General features: G+C 37.7%; 2 protein-coding genes across 7 annotated transcripts in view; both read left to right on the top strand.

Annotated features, from left to right (window-relative positions):
- LOC126367322 (paxillin) overlaps positions 1–17,936 on the top strand; it is a 110,862-nt gene that overhangs the window by 68,296 nt on the left and 24,630 nt on the right. For 5 of the 6 annotated variants that reach the window (XM_050010794.1, XM_050010796.1, XM_050010797.1 and 2 more), the window contains exons 2-3: positions 4,324–4,568; positions 14,014–14,242. In XM_050010794.1, the coding sequence (XP_049866751.1) occupies positions 4,324–4,568; positions 14,014–14,242 (474 nt within the window). Of the gene's footprint in view, positions 1–1,074; positions 1,225–4,323; positions 4,569–14,013; positions 14,243–17,936 lie in introns of those variants that run through there. The other variant, XM_050010795.1, reaches the window with a different exon arrangement.
- LOC126367377 (CD63 antigen-like) overlaps positions 1–17,936 on the top strand; it is a 150,637-nt gene that overhangs the window by 114,949 nt on the left and 17,752 nt on the right. The gene's annotated exons all lie outside the window — the stretch shown is intronic.

Raw genomic sequence — 17,936 nt, 5'->3', positions numbered from 1 at the left:
AGCGTTTTTGTATTGTATTTTATTGCAAGTAACATTCGTAGCTTTACTGTTTGCTTCTCAGTCCCTATTGGTAAATAAAATACACTTAATTACCCGCATTTTTTCCACCCATAAGTACCTATATCTTTGTCAAGTTAGATGCAAGTCTTTCAAAATAAAATAAGTGTAAGAGCGAAGAGGCAAATTCCGTGGTGACTACGTCATCAAGTGACGCCTCAAGACTTTATCGAAGCGGCGTCAGCGCAACGTGTGTTCATTAGCGCAAGCATTTACAGCGCTAGATATATATTAAAGGAAATAATTGATAAACTAGACGGTTAGTGAAGGATATGTTAATTCGTTGTCTATTTCGAGATGAGACAATATATTCAACTGCTACAAATATTTATGAAATAGAATAGAATAGAAATTGTTTGTTGTAAAAGGACGCCACACACAAAGAAAGACATTAACATTAGTAAAAATATTCACAAAATAAATAAATTCAAACAATAAAACAAAAAAGAATTTAATTTATCATATTTGGCAGGCGTTTTTCTAAACAAAGATATATTTTGTACGTCAAAACAGGTGCATATTTCTCTCTAGGTGTGTAATGTAATTAAATAATATTCAATTTTGAATGTATGCGGATTCGGTCCTTTTTGCTGCGCTAAACAATGCAATGCTACAAACTCGCTCAACCGGAAAATCCGTCAAAGCGAATCTAATACCTATGTACATATTCTTATGATGTAACTTCCCGTCTGTGTGACAATGTGTCCATAGATAGACATAGCAATTATTGAGGATATTGATAGTCTTGTGAGTATTGTGTTTACGCTGTAGTCAGCAGCTGCACTATGGGTGTGGATAAATGTTTATGTGAACAATGTGTTAGGCTGTGCGCGATTTTTGCGGTCTGCGCGCCCGAGGTGAATCAGTACAGTATTAGTCCATAAGAGAGTCGCCCGCGCGTTCGAACCCAATAAGAAATTTAAATTTAGAAACCCTTTTGCCCTTGACTTTTTTTATTTACTTTATATGGCGATTCTCATCGCGTCGCGGTCGCCAGTTTCTTGTGAACCTTTCTAAGTGATACACAGTGGTGCAAAATGTCTAATCGTGGGTCTAACTATCATTATACAGTGAACGATGATATATATGGGAAAATATTAAAAAGCCATAATAATTTAAAGCCGCAAACTCAGTACGCTGAAGTGTATGAAGCTGTGGAAGGACTAGGTAAATATATTTCTGATGTACTTTTTAAACTTTTGACCTTAAAGACAATGACCTTAATACAGACAGATGGAGCCAACTTTTTCTATCAACGTCTTATTGTAGACATAAGACAGACACATTAAATTTTATTAGCAGTCACCTATAAGAGACGCTTTGTTCTCAGATAATGTGCTAGTTATCTTATTTGAGAGTCTATTAACGTATATTGACCGATAAGAATTTTATAATTATATTATAAAAAAAAATCTCAAATATCTTTTAAAAAAAGTAAATTTTGGTACGTTACCTGAAGGAAGCGGATTATCGAATGGCATTGAACCCCGAAAGCAAACTAGTTTTTGGCAAACACGTCGTCAAGGACTCGAGGAAAGACCACACTAAATATGCGCATACGCGTACTAAAGTTATACTTTAAAGTTCTGAATAAATTCCAATTACGATATCGTGGTCGATGGTAATAAATCTCTGGTAAAAAAGAATTAAGTTACTATCTTATTCATGTAGATGGCACATGATATCCTTTGATATTTGAATTGCAATCGTGATGAATGAATTGAGCAATGACCTAAACCAAATAACTAAATCACATGTCTTAAATTACGTTCATTTTGGTATTAGTAGGTATGCTGCTCAATGTGACTTCTTACTTATCTTAAAACATGATCTGTTTCGAGATTTTTCTATCGTTTGTAGGGCTAACCGTCCTAGTGCGCCTACACTAGCGGCCGATTTGACACAAAAAAGTACAGCAATTCGCTCCATCAATATACTTTTAACGGCCCCTGTGGTCCAGTGGTTGAGCGTTGGACTCACCATCCGCAGGCCCCGGGTTCTAATCCCGGTGGGGAGATATCACAACACATTGTGATCCCCAGTTTGGTTAGGACATTACAGGCTGATCACTTGACTGTCCGAAAGGAAGATGATCCGTGCTTCGGAAGGCACGTTAAGCCGTTGGTCCCGGTTACTATGAACACACACACACACACACACACACACACACACACACACACACACGCACGCACGCACACACACACATACAAGCATTTATAGATTTGATATTTTCTTTTTAAAAAATATTTTATGATTTAGTCTAACAATCTAAAAAAAAAAAATTTTTTATATTTTGTTATTTTTTCTTGACCATGACTTTTTGGGGGTGGAGGCCTGGAGTCCTAAAACACAGGGTATCCTAGTTTAGGCTCCAGCCTCTACAAATATTGTATTTTTGTATTTATTTATGTATCCATGTGTTATATTATTTGTAGAGGAAATAAAGATTTTACTTACTTACTTACTTACTGATGTATGTGCACAGAGTATCGTATTTAGTTTCAGTAACGCTCTCACTGTGCATGTGTTCTTGGAATATATAGTGTTAGTATTCCTTTAAACTGTTATCTTGCCTCAGTTCCGTGAAGTTTGACTCCCTGTAATGAATCTTGGAGGTTACAGTTCTCTTATTTAAGTACTTATATTTAACTGACTCCATCAAATATACTTTGTACAGTCATGAGCAATATGATGTACCCACTTTAGGACTCTGTCGCACTAACATATTTGGATCCGCCCATGGATGTGTTCGAAGAGCTACCCAATATTGCTTTTTTTTAAGTGAATCGTTTCAATGTGGTCTTTTTACCCCCCTGTACGGTCACGAGCAATAAGATGCACTTTGGTACCATGTCACATTAACTTTTTTGACAAATTGAACTGTAAGTCTCACTAAATGTCAAATATGTTAGTGCGACAGAGTCCTAAAGTGGGTACATTATATTGCTCATGACTGTACAGTTTCGTTCGAAGTGACACAGTTCGCGGCAAATGATTGAAATCAATTACAAGATCGCTATTTACTGCATCCATGATGTCATCAAAACGTTCTTGTTTATTTAGTGTAATTGAAGTAAATACACTTTAATTACTTGAGAGGACAGACGGTTGTGCCTGTTAGGTATTCACGTTTTAATTTTCGAATGTTTTTCCCTGCATTGTTCGAGAAACTACAGGAAAAATGTAACTTGCACTTACCGAAAGTTTAGTTTAGACTTATCCACAGTAATAATTATAAATTCTACCGCAACCGCCAGCCCAATTGTCTTATAAAGTTAAACATAAGGTAAACTCACGACTTCTTCTATCGTGATGGTTGTGAGGTGGATTAACAACCTCATCAACCCTGGTGTCAGGGTTATTATTGAGCCGCCAAAGGCCCCTGACATGGCTCATGTAACGATTACTCACTTGTATCGGTAAGTAGTACATAACCAACGGCATAACATGCCTTCCGAAACACGGATCATCTTACATTCGGACAATCAAGTGATCAGCCTGTAATGTCCTAACCAAACTAGGGATCACAAACTAGGGGTCCCCACCGGGATTTGAACTCTGGACCTCCGAATCGTGAGCCCAACGCTCAAAAATTACAGGCTGATCACCTGATTGTCCAAAAAGTAAGATGATCCGTGCTTCGGAAGGCATGTTAAGCCGTTGGTTATCTACTACTTACTGATACAAGTGATTATTCGTTACAGTCATGTCATGTCAGTGGCCTATGGCGGCTCAGTAATAACTCTAACACCAGGGTTGATGGGGTTGGTAATCCACCTCACAATCCACACGATAGAATAAGAATACAGTTAAACTTATACTATAATTACGTTTAGTAATAGTAGCTAGCTATTACTAAACGTAAGGAGGTCGGTGGCGCAGCGGTAAACGCGCTCGGTCTGCGATTGTTGAAGTTTTCATCTCAAGCTCCTCCGTGCTTCGGAAGGCACGTTAAGCCGTTGGTCCCGGCTGCATTAGCAGTCGTTAATAACCATCAATCCGCACTGGGCCCGCGTGATGGTTTAAGACCCGATCTCCCTATCCATCCATAGGGAAGGCCCGTGCCCCAGCAGCGGGGACGTTAATGGGCTGGTGATGAATAGTAGCTATATGAACACAGGAAAACTTCCGAATCGCGGAAATAATCCACACTTGTTTAGCGAGTTTGAAAAACAAACAATGTTCAAACGTTAATCCATTCGCAATGCTAAGAATAAACATCCTCTTACTGTTTCGACTCTAACCAAATAAACCTCGTTGTTCCAGATGCCTTGCTCGCTGATCTTCAGAACTCTATCAACCCTGGCGCCAGGGTCGGTAGCCCAGGAAGAACTAGTTCTCCCGGTGGTAGAACTAGTTCCCCAGGGAGAACTGGATCTCCCCTCGGCAGAGGCACCTCCCCTGGTCGCCTGAGCTCCCCGGGAGGGAGCCTCAGTTCTCCGACGTCCACTGGCTACGGCTCCATCAATGGATCGAGGAATATCAGTTCAGATTATAATAAACCTGGATCGGTGAGTTCAATTATCTATACTAATGTTATAAATGGGAAAGTGTATGTGTGTGTCTGTCCGTTTGTTTTGTCTGTCTTTCAGTGCAAATCGGAGCGACTAATTGTCGTGTTTTTTTAAGTGGCGATAGTTGAACGGATACAGAGTGGCATAGACTGCTTTTTGCCTCTTTCTAACCCCCCACTACCCAAAAATAGGGGGTGGAAGTTTGTATGTAACGTTCCGGAATTTTTAAGGAAGAAAACTAATTTGTTTGCGGACTATTTGTGACTAACAAAACAATCGTGCATCCTTTTTTTTTAAATCTGCCCCAACTACTTCATAGAGGGGTGAAATTTTAATGGGACTTTTCGCAGTTTTTAAGGTAGAAAACTAAAAATTGGTAAATTAGGAAAGGGGAACCGTGTTACCCCTAGTTTAACGCGAGCGAAGCCGCGGGCAAAAGGTATGCTATATTTATGAATTTAATGCATGCTCAGCGGTGAAGGAAAACATCGTGAGAAAACCCATATTCCCGAGAAATGCATTTTTCGCAGATATGTGATCTAACCTGTATTAAACTGGTTGGAAGGTCAGACAGGCAGTCGCTACTGTAAAAAAAAAACCAAAAAAAAAGTCAAATCTTCAGGTTAGGTAAACGGACCCTGTGAAAAACGGGATAATGCTAAGGAGATGATGATGTCGCGTCACAGCTTCATTGTCCTTATTCCATGAACTGCATATCCTTATTACACTCGCGATTGATCTGATTTATATCTCATTGGACTAACATCCTCGCTTCCTCCACCCACGTCGTCTCGACTTGTCATTACTGCAAATTTGTCTTTCAAGCATTGCTAGACGTTGTAACATAACATAAGCTCGCTACCTCCTACCGGCCTCCGTGGTCCAGTGGTTGAGCGTTGGGCTCATGATCCGGTGGTCCCGGGTTTGAATCCCGGTGGGGACATATCACAAAAATCACTTTGTGATCCCTAGTTTGGTTAGAACATTACAGGCTGATCACGTGATTGTCCAAAAAGTAAGATGATCCGTGCTTCGGAAGGCACGCTAAGCCGTTGGTCCCGGTTACTACTTACTGATGTAAGTAAGTAGTCGTTACATGAGCCATGTCAGGGGCCTTTGGCGGCTCAATAATAACCCTGACACCAGGGTTGATGAAGTTGGTAGTTCACCTTACAACCCACACTATATCCCAATTTGGCATAGGTACATCCATCGCAATTTGAACTAAGTACCCATACCTCACCGAACTTTCTGTTACATAAAACACAAAAGACACTTCTTACAAAAACACCTCGTTTTACACAGATACTACACATTGACGTTATCGTACACGCGCATCAGTGTGTGTTACGTCAGACGCCCATACAATTGAAGACTAAAGTAGGTCCGAGGGGGTGAGGTAAACCTAGCTCAGCCGCTGGTCGGGAGCGGGGAGTTGCCGTTCTATACGTAGTATACATAACATAAATATCTTATATACGTCCCACTGCTAGGCACAGACCTCTTCTCAAATCAACCTGGGGTATATGGGCTAGGTCAATACGCCCCATTTTTTCGGCCAAGTAGTTAAAGCTGTTTACGGCCAATCTACAATAAGTAAACAACAAAGTAGACATTTTAGTTATTGTTTTTGATTTCTAAGAAATACTTAATTGCTATATCTCATTAATTAATTATCAGATATAGTAGGCAGAAATATCTAAACGTGTTGTTCATCAAATTAAACTATCGCACAAAGATAAACTTACCGTTATTTTACCAGCGATAATAAGTATAAGCCGACACAGTAGACTCAAGTAATATAATAATTAGATATGGACGCAATCCTCATACATTATGCCATTTGTTGTAGTTATATTGTTTATGGTAAACTTGCCGTGTAGTTAATACAGGGTGTTAGTGGCATCGTAACGAAAACTTTGAGGGATGATTCAGACCATGATGCTGAGTTGAAATCAAATGGAATTTTTCGTAGTTATATGTTTGCAGGAGTACATAGTAGTAAAAGAGAGCGGGGTTGAAACGGCGGCAGCGGTTCTCATACAAAATACGTGTTAGGCCTTTCCATCTCTCAGACGACGCCCTGAGCCGAGGTTCGCGCCCAACTGGGCACCCTCAGGCCTGTTGTCTTAAACGTTGTAACGGGTGAGAGCCTTCAGCGCTCCCCATTTGTCCGGCCAAGTAGTTAATGCCATCTACGGCAAATCTACAATAAGTCACGTCAAAAAAAAAGCCTTCCATCCTCTTTCTTCTATTCTGTGCTACTATCTAATTGATTAGGATCTTTCATAATCGCTTCTAATAAAACATTTATATAAAGTACATGAAGCTACATTGCTATGCATAATCGTAGCGTCATCCAAGCCTAGCCTTATTTATCAATGGCTGTGCTAACAATACCAAGTGTAAACAGCGATGTCTCTACGCTGAGCAGGCGCATACGCACATCTAAGTACGTGACATTAATGAATATTCAATTATAACTACGATGAATCTCGTGTTCTTCGAAATTGAAGTTAATATTATTAGTCATTTAGTTTATTTATTTATTAATATTCAAATTGATGTTTCTCTATTTTTAAAACGTATAAAATCGCTACGTAAGCAATACTAATCCTCGATTATAATATATAAAAGATTACTTTGAATTATTAGACATAATAATTTAAATTTAGCTTGTATAATGTATGTTTTATAAGTACATAAGCTTAGTTTGATGCATTTACTTTATGTTTATGTTATCAACATTTGTTTATATTTGAGCAACCTTGATAAATTAATTCCCCTTATCTGTTATGTTCTTATTAAAATAGCTACCTATTTATGAACCTACTATGTATTACGTTACGACACACTAGAAGAACTGAGTATAGACAAAAATCTAAGTAAGAGCGATCTAATCTAATCTAGCCTACAAGATCCCACTGCTGGGCAAAGGCCTCCCCTTCCTCTTTCCATTTTTCGCGGTCCTGTGCGTACTCCGGCCAGTCCCTCCGGCAAGCGTCCAAGTCGTCACGCCACCTCTAGTAAAAACGTTAAGTAACGTCAAGTAAGAACGTTTTTTTTTATTTTTATTTTTATATTCTTTTTTTTTATTTTTATTTTTTGGCGTCATGCGACTTGCATATTTGCCATTAATGTAGATTTGAATGTAGAGGAAAGTGAGAACGTTACATTATTTATATTACCCCGATGGGGACCAGTGACTTGCCAAGGACCTGTCCAATATTCAGGTTAGATAAGCGGACTCTGTGACAAAAGGGATTACACTAGGGAGATAATGGTGCTGATTCCAGTACGCTCCATCTAATTTTATTTCAAGTTATACCTGTCATTTTCTCATCCGCCGAAAAGAAACGGGACGGATAATCGACAGGCATAAACTTTATGGAACACACGTAAATTTTTCGCAGAAAGTTAAATAACCCTCCCAAAACTTCAAATTGGCCAATAACCCGACAGAATTAGGTTGTGAACACACGTCAAACGGGTTGCATATCAGTGAGATGCCTATTTTATTCGCCCGGGTTAATCATTTATTTTAAAATTACCAATTGTCAATCATCCGTCCTTTTAATCATCATCCTTTCCTTTTTGGCGGATAACAAAATTATAGGTATAATTTAAAAAAAATAATAATAGGAGGGTCTCCAGGGGCCACTATTCGTATAGTTACGAGTAGTTACCACCTGTACATAAAATTATCAAGAAGATATTAAAATTCGTAACTTTCTCTTTAGTCGCAGATCATATTCTCATATCGCGTGCGTTTTCAACTTTATCGCAGTTTGTTTTGTCTGAGCTGAGAGTTATTTTTGTACTCAGAGATGAACTGTGAATCTGTTGTTTCCTAATGCAATGTGTGTCATCTCGTCGGCCTCAACAATGTCGAATGGTATGAGATTTTCCTCCTAACTAACATATAACAGAGGCAGTTTCCAGGCTACGTTCAAAACAATATAAATGGCGCTGTAAACATTTCTCTTCGTCCTTCTAATTTCATGAATAACAGACATAATGGCCCCGATTCCTGCAGACACCGCCTAATTTTATTTTAAGTTATATCCGTCATTTTCATATCCGTCGAAAAGGAAAGGGACGGATGATTCACAGCTCTTAATTTTAGGAAGAATGAGTAAATGAATGAATAACCCGGGCGAATCAAAAGGTACGTCGCTGGTATGCAATCCGTTTGACGTGCTGTCTACTTAACTGTGTCGGGTTATTGGCGGATGTAAAATTTTTAGACGGTTGGTTTAGATTTGTGCTTAAAATTGTCGTGTGTTCCATAAATTGTATGCTTGTCGATTACCCGTCCCTTTCCTTTTCGGCGGATAAGAAAATGACAGATATAACTTAAAATAAAATTAGATGGTGTTTACAGGAATTAGCACCATCATGCATATTTTATACCCCCTCCGGTTGATTGAGGGGAGGCCTGTGCCCAGCAGTGGGACGTATATAGGCAGTTTATGTTATGCATATTTTATCTTTGTTTTTGGGTATAAATTATGTCCCTTTTTATTACACTCAGGCACAATTACATCTTCCACCCATTATTATTCTAATCAAAATAAAGAGAAGCAATATAAGTAGCAACATAATTCTATACATATCTGATCCAAATACGAGTATCTAGCAACAATTATTTTTATATAATGCTTCTGCCATTACATTGTATTTTGGAATAATTATGTACCCGAGAAATGAGAAAATTGGTAATTACCACTTTAAAGCTGTAATACGACATAGCCTGGAATGTCCCTCTTTGGAGTCGATGAGGGAAGGTTGAATCATGCAGTTTTGTTAGGTAGTGGAGCTGAGGCAAATTTGGTCAAGGTCTATTCATCTTCAATTTATAATTTACTTCCAGTATGTGCTGATTTGGCCTTGGCCTTCCTTCCTAGAATAAAAATATGTTTTATGTATCATACATTTTTCTTTACGAATTGTCATAATAAGTACGGGTAGGTACCTCCTATGGCATATACCTTTTATTATAAAATAGGCTTGTGTCTGTCCGCAATCACATCTGATGGTAAGTGAAAATGTGGTCTTAGGTGGTACACGCTTACCTAGTAAGTGCCTATACACTATCTATTTTTAAAATAAAATCATATAGGAACCAAATTCCTTTTCGATTCTTGAAAGTCAAAACTATTTTCGCATTGTCATGTCTGTTATTGATTTCTGTTCATTGAAAATAATTTAACCCTTCTTGGCTTTTCGCCTCTTCGGCTATGAATTCTGTTATGTCTTCACATAGTCGGTATGTATTATTTTACTACTTATAATGTTGGTTTACTTCCTCTTGCTTATGGTGTTAGCATTATAAAGTCTCCCGCGCTGGCACAGAAGGAAATAATTGTTATCAAATGTTTCTATTTATTGTCTAACTAGTTGAATTTTATTATTACAAACCATATTTTCCATGTCAATGTAGGTTTTCTCTTTTTTTATTTCTCCTTTCTTGTCCTCCCTTTGGATGTGGAGGAAGCAAGAGAAGTGTGTCAGGATCGAAGCAAATTGAATTCCATAGTCTCTGCTTACCCCGGTGGGAAATAGGCGTGAGTTTATGTATGTATGTACTTTGTTTATATAATAGACCTCACTGTCTAGTTCTATATGGTTAAACTAAAATTGTAGCTCTACTAGGCCATATTACGCCGCCGCATCAAAATTTTCCTTTATATTTGTCTGTATTTTGAAAAGATTTTATAAAAAAAAATCTTACGGTCTAACAGTTACACAAGTATAAAGCAGCGCCATCTAGTTTCAGTATTCAATTACACTGTCCCTACCACTACACTATGTGGTTTTCATAGGAACTACTCGTTGGAATATGTCCAAGGAAATATTATGATTTTCACACAGATGGCGCTTGACGTCGTACTTAGTTTAGATACTAGCTAGTACTTTGCTAAGTTCATACTGCTAGTTGCTAGTAATAAAATGAAGACACTATCGAAAGACGAGTGTTTACGAGGTGTTTTTCAGTAACAGCTCGTCATATTTTTGAGCCATGGGCATCTGAGCCGATTAAATGCCTATAAGTATAGAATTCGTGACGACTCACACATACCCGACAGAAAAATTGGCTCCCTAGTCATTTTATTACATTTACGAAATTAATAGATAGAAAATTAAAGGCGTAATACCTACTTTAAATGCGCATGATCTATAGACAAGATAAAAATTGATTGCAAAAGTTTCCATGTTTCTGTAAAATTCAATCGAGTTGGTATTCTAAGTTTAAAAACAACAATTTTGTAAAAATAAACTTTGAAGAACAAAATTATTTTTATAGATTACTTACACACACGGTAGCTAATGTGTTTACCCACTGCCAGAGTTTAGCATGCGCTTAATATTGAAGCTTGGCGGTTTATTTACATAAGGCTACAACTCAAATAGACCTGCGTAAATTGAGCTAGATACGCTGCTTATGTCTGACTCACCAACATATACCTACCATCGGTTTTAGACTCTACCTACTAACTGTCTTAGTGAATAACGTAAACTAAGTACATATTTTGTACATTAGAGAGAGAGAGAGAGAGAGAGAGAGAAAACGTTTATTCAAACAAACAGCACACAAAATGAAAACACTTATAAGCTATAGACATATACACAAAAGAAAAAAAATTAACAAAAAAAAACCAACTTCAAACGCAAAACTAAAAAGCAATAAATAAATTTACTTCGCACAAAGTAATAAGTACGTATCTTCAATTAGTTAATTAATTTTATAATCCTGAAGTCGGTGCCGAACAAAAAAAGAATTATCAAAATCGGTTCATATACGACGAAATAATGCCCGAACAAACATAAAAAAAATATACGGTCGAATTGAGAACCTCCTCCTTTTTTGAAGTCGGTAAAAAGAAGTAAAATTAATGACAAAATTGTTGTGTGAGATAGTGTGCATTTATTTGAGAAGGTAAAGCGACTCAGCATATGTTTGAGTCAAAGGAAAATACTGCTGTAATAAGTACATTAATTAGTAGGTATATTATTATTCGTGTTGGTCTATGACAATAAAAGCAACTTAAAATGTACAGTCATGAGCAATATAATGTACCCACTTTAGGACTCTGTCGCACTAACATATTTGACATTTAGTGAGACTTACAGTTCAATTTGTCAAAAAAGTGAATGTGACATGGTACCAAAGTGTATACATATTAATGCTCGTGACCGTACAGTACTCGTCTGTAACCGTTAATGGCCTTTGAAGGGTTTATACGTTATAAATTGTATTTACGTGATTATCTGTATTAGGGATAGGCTCTACCCCGCGACTCGTTTGACCGTGATTTTTTTCCTGGTTTGATTTATATTGCAAATATTGATCAAGCTTCTAATGAGTAACAAGTTTTCATTTGAATCCGTTCAGATGTTTATGCGTGAAGCGCAAACAAACGCAGAGAAGCGACAGTTTTACTAGGAATATTATGTAGATATCTCACTCTCAGATTTCCTACTCTGGAATACTCTTGGTTTTATCCAAGAAGAATCCGCAGGTAAAGCTCCGGCAAGGTAGGCAACAGTCATTATTATTGTTTAGATAAAATGATAGATATTGATGACTGTATACTAAAATGATCATTATACAGTACATCGTGCCGTATTTGGAACACAATATTTATCTAATAGGCTTGTTGACTTTAATCCGCGCCACGAATTTTGACCAATAGCCATACGACCTCTATCTACTTAGATAGCATCCGCTATGTCTATTAGTTGAAACCCTCGATATAATAGTTTTTTTTCCTTGAATAGCTTCGCATTAGCATTTAGCCAATCATCAAAGTTAGGGAAACTTGGATATAAAATTAGCGCAAAGGACACGGAAAAGGATTAGTTTGGGAATAGGGTAGTTTCTAAGTAGTCAAATCACAAAACACGAAATTACTATGGAATTTGTATGGAAAAAGCAACCTGTGACGTCATAGAAAAGCGTGACAAAATGTCGCACTTATTATTACATTTTTGAAAAATAAAACGTTTTTTGTCACCAAGATCTGTCTTTATTTAGTAAACAGAATTTCATAATTTGTTTTTGACCTAGGAAACTAGCCATTTCCCGCGGCGCGCGGCGTAAGTGCCGTGCAGAGCCTGCTGGTGTCCTCTTTTTTTTTCTGCCTCACCGGACGTGATTACTATCTGTTAATCAATTAGTTTACTACCGCAACAGTAAACTTCATCCGCGACTATGATTTATGATACGAAACAAGTCATGTTTACAATTTCATATTTATCACTTTTCACGGCTGAGTGCGTGCCAGAAGCAATGTTTCCCTATTTACTCGAGGTCTCGGTTATTATTGTCAATTCTACATGGTGCCGTCTTCAAGGTGATGACAGGTGACCTTCAAGCCGTTCCGCCTTTTTTTTCATTGCTAGTTAAAATCGTTAATAATTAGCACGTGCTCAGCGGTGAAGGAAAACATCGTGAGGAAACCCATATTCCCGAGAAACGCATTTTCGGAGGTGACCTAACCTGTATTGGGCTGGTTTTCCCTTCGCGGGTTGGAAGATCAATCAGGCAGTCGCTTCTGTATAAAACCGAACCTTTCAAATCTTCAGGTTAGGTAAGCGGACTCTGTGAAAAACGCGATAATGCTAGGGAGTTGATGATGATGTTAGTTAAAATCGTTTGCCCTATCTACTAACCATTATTTATACACGTGTGTATCTATTATTAAGTTCCATGTGACCAACGTCACTTGCACTCAAGGATACAACGAACACCTTACATCTTTTATTCATATTGTAATTTGTTCCACCCTATGGTCTGAGGAAAATGAAATAGAAACAGCATGATTTGTCAAGCGTTCGAAAAAAAAGCTTTCTCAAATAATGTTCTGTACTAGTTGCTCTCATTTCTCTTTTCTTGTGTCAAAGAAACACAAACTGGCGCACCTCTTATTCATATACAGGGAGTTAGTGACATCGTAACGAATACTGAGGGGGATGATTCAGACCATGATTCTGAGTTAATTTCAAGTGAATTTTTCCGTCGGATTTTGTTTTGTTTTTTTTTTTAAATTATTTTATTTCTATAATTTTGCGACAGAAAATTCTACTTGTTATCAACTCAGAATCATGGTCCGAATCAGCCCTCAAAGTTTTCGTTACGATGTCACTAATATCCTGTAACTATACGCTAAAATCGCGCTCTAAAAAGTATGAAACAAGAAAATATGTCTTCGAAATTCTTCCGAAGAGTGATGTTTGGGTTTTAGAACATCAGTTTATCTCCTTTAGAATACGCCATATTCAATGACGTAAATCCAAATCTGGTTAATAAATAGGCACACGTGAAGGAACTTCTCGTACCCCTGAGGGTACGGTACACATACCATCTTAATAATAGCAGCATATTTGTAATGATTCAACTCAACCTCAATAAACCAACCTCAATATCCTTTGTCCACAGCCAACATACCAAAACACAAGCTCGTTAAATGAGAAGATAATCCCAGTCAAATACTCGAGCAGCACCGCCGGCTATGGTGGCCACACGCCCAATTACAACACGGGACAGCCCGGCTACGGGCGGACGACAGGTGGACGAGGAAACCTCTCCGAGTTGGACACCCTACTCGACGACCTCAGCAACGCAAGATATGGCAACTATGCCGACAAGTCTTTCAATGATCGAACTGGTAAGCATTGATTCCACTTTTGAACTAGTGTATTATGTCTTGCCAGATCTTAGAATTGATAATTTCATTATGTGTTCGACCATTTCATGATATGGTCATAATTCATGAAATAAACAATTTAAGTTGACCATAACGTTGAAACGTCAACGTTTAATGATATTTCAATTAACGTTTGGCCATATCATTGTAGGTGGTGTCCATGCTATCAGATTCTGGATTTGACGCAAAAATATATAAATAACTTACCTTGTCGCGAAGTTATCTGAAAACCTGTTGGGCTGGGTTTCCCTTTGGGTTGCAAAGTCAAATAGTAATAAAAAATCGGACCTGTCGTATCTTCAGGTTAGGTAAACGGACTATGTCAAAACGGGTCAACGCAATGGAGATAATGACTCAATAGCGAAGATTTGCGAAACCGAAAGTATGAAACCTGCTTAAAAATATTATGTAGCGGCTACATCTTCATCTCAACTGCGTAGTTCCAGTATCCGGTAACCGTATACATTATAAACTCAGTATTATGATAAACAACATATTGCCTTGCAACTATAGCAAACAAAACTAGTTAGTGTTGGCACGCAGCGTTTCCGACCCGCAGAAATAGATCACAGTGTCATGAACCGAACGAATCGTGCGCAATATTGCAATTTAAAAAAAATAGTAATAAAACTATATGCTGCGTACGCTGATGGGGATTCAGGCACAATGTTATGTTATTTTATGTTTTAAAAGAAGTAGTAATAGTTATTTTATATTGTACAAAACATAACATAAACAACCTACATACGTAATTAAAACACATAATAACGGGTTCTTACCGCGTTTAAAGCAGGGATATGAGACTCCCGATATTTCGACACTGTTGCAAGTGCCATGGTCACGGGATGCCTGATAATCACTATCGGGAGTCTCATATCCCTGCTTTAAACGCGGTAAGAACCCGATATGTGTTTTAATTATGATAATAATCGCGTAAACTTAAAACAATGTATAACCTACATACGTCCCACTGCTGGGCACAGGCCTCCCCTTAATAAATCGGAAAAATCGTACGTATTATTCCTTATTCTATGCTATAAGCAAAAGAAAATTTAATAGTTAACTGCGTAGCTTTTGAATATCAGACAAATTAGACAAAATCCTTGTTTATATCTTACTCGTTTAGCTTCCTCGGTCAGATGTGGGTACGGTCACGAGTACTAGGTAATATGTATTCACTTTGAAACCATGTCACATTAACTTTTTTGACAAATTAAACCGCAAGTCTCACTAAATATCAAATATGATAGTGCGACAGGGTTCTAAAGTGGGTACATCATATTGCTCATGACTGTACATAGTTCATTTTGCGATGGATGTACCTCTGACTACCCCAATTTGGATATAGTCGGGAGCTTATGTTATTTGTAAGCTATTAACCTTACTTTGTAAATCCTGAGAAAGTTTTGCTTTCTGTCTTGTATTTTTGTCATAACATAGTAGGTATATATTTCCCATCCGAGTAAGCAGAGATTATGGAATTCCATTTGCTTCGATCCTGACACGCTTCTCTTGTTTGCTCTTACGTATACATCGATCGTTTCATACACTCACGTCGGTACAGAGTAGATCGTACTGAGCGGTTAAAATGGCCACATCGAAGCAATTCATCTAAGAAAGCGATATTGCTATTGGACATTTGTTTGCATTGCGCACTTACTTTTATATGCGCAAATGTCAAATTGCAACATTGCTTTCTTAGATGAATTGCTTTGATGTGGTTATTTTAACCCATCAAAGACATCTCCAATTTGGTCAATGTACGTCCTTATAGATCTTCCTCTGCCAGCACTACCACCAACCACATAACATAGTAGGTGTAATTTCATTTGAATTTCAACCAATCTAAAATCGCTTTAGATATTTCTTTTAACACCTATCATCCGCTGTCGTTGTTTAAAACCGCCTGTTTCCCAATATTTCCCTACACTCAGTGAAATATAGTTATTTTATATAATAAACTAGTCAATATCATCATCTACGCACACAAATAGTATATAAACATGTCTTTCGATGTATATTTGTAACCCAGCTACCTTATCATACAGGGTGTTAGTGACATCGTAACGTATACTGAGGAGGATGAGTCAGACCGTGTTTCTGAGTCTATATAAAGTAGAATTTCCCGTCGGAAAATTCATGATATGTTTGTGTTTTTTTTTTAATTATTTTCAGTTGCCTTCTTTTGCGACTTAGAATCATGGTCTGAATCGTCCTCCAAAGTTTTCGTTACGATTTCACTAACAGCCTTCGACGAGTATTTCTAGTTGTCATTTCTTCTCCTCAGCCATAACACCTTGCGAAATGACGTAGATTCAATAATGTTAATTTGACCTTCAACAAGTTTATCCATAATAATTACGTTGATTCTGATTCTGTTTTCAAAATTGAGTACCAGAAATTCTTGACTTTGAACCGTCATGCGATACTAAATACTTAATAACATTGTATTTCATATAAATTTTACTGCAGTTACTAAAATTTTCGACATTGATCGTGAATATAGAATGTAGTGGTATTAAAATAAAACGGAGCGTAAACTAAAACAGTTTACAACTATTTTACTGGCTACGATGGCTAAAGCGAGGCCACATATTAAGAGAAGTATATTTATTTTATTATTTAAAATGTTAATATAATCAGCTTCACATCATCAGCCCATTAACGTCCCCACTGCTGGGACACGGGCCTTCCCTATGGATGGATAGGGAGATCGGGCCTGAAACCATCACGCGGGCCCAGTGCGGATTCATGGTTATTAACGACTGCTAATGCAGCCGGGACCAACGGCTTAACGTGCCTTCCGAAGCACGGAGGAGCTCGAGATGATTTTTTTTTTGTGGTCACCCATCCTATGACCGGCCTTTGCGAAAGTTGCTTAACTACAACAATCGCAGACCGAGCGCGTTTACCTCGTTTAGCTTACTCGTCACTAATTTAAGAGCCACGCTCTTGTCGGTGTAGCATTCTCCATGCCACTTTTTAGGGAAAAATAAGGCAGTGGTTTCCCTTGTAAAAATAAAAAATAGAGAAGCAAGCTGGTGTACCACAGGACCACAGTGACCTAAATAAGTAAGGCCAACCAGACGAGATAAAAAACGTAAACAAGCGGACCGTTACTGAGTTACATTGCGATAGCCAGGGATTATTACCTCTGTCCTTATCACTCTTACGCGCAGTTAGTTATGGCGTCAGTTGGTCAACGACAGCTGTCGTTGTGTGTTTCGTGGTACAGGAAAGCAGTCAGTACTGCAACTGTCAACATTTGGTCCGCCATTTTATGAACAAGTTCATTTCTATTGGGATTGCGTTCGAAGTGATACATATTTTATCGTCTCCGTATTTACTTAGTTTTTTGTTGTTATTATTCCGTTTCTGTTAGTTTTATTTTGATTTTTGCTGTTATTGTGTGTAGTTGTTGATTTAAACACAGTATTGACAACATGATTGATAGTTTTATCATAAACACAGCTAACTCGGACTCTTCCGATGAATCATCTTTGTCTAGTACAGACGACAGCATTAAAATTAGAACTTTATGATAATTTATTGAAATAAAAAAATATTGAACCCATGATACTTTGTTTACATTCTTAATCTCGTCTGGTTGGCCTTACTTTAGTAAGTTGTAATCCAGAACAGAAGATGTTGATTT

Source organism: Pectinophora gossypiella, chromosome 6, assembly GCF_024362695.1.
Source record: "Pectinophora gossypiella chromosome 6, ilPecGoss1.1, whole genome shotgun sequence".
NCBI classification, from domain to species: Eukaryota; Metazoa; Arthropoda; class Insecta; order Lepidoptera; family Gelechiidae; genus Pectinophora; species Pectinophora gossypiella.
The sequence above is the reverse complement of the archived record's forward strand: the minus strand, read 5'-3'. Positions and strand labels throughout refer to the sequence as shown.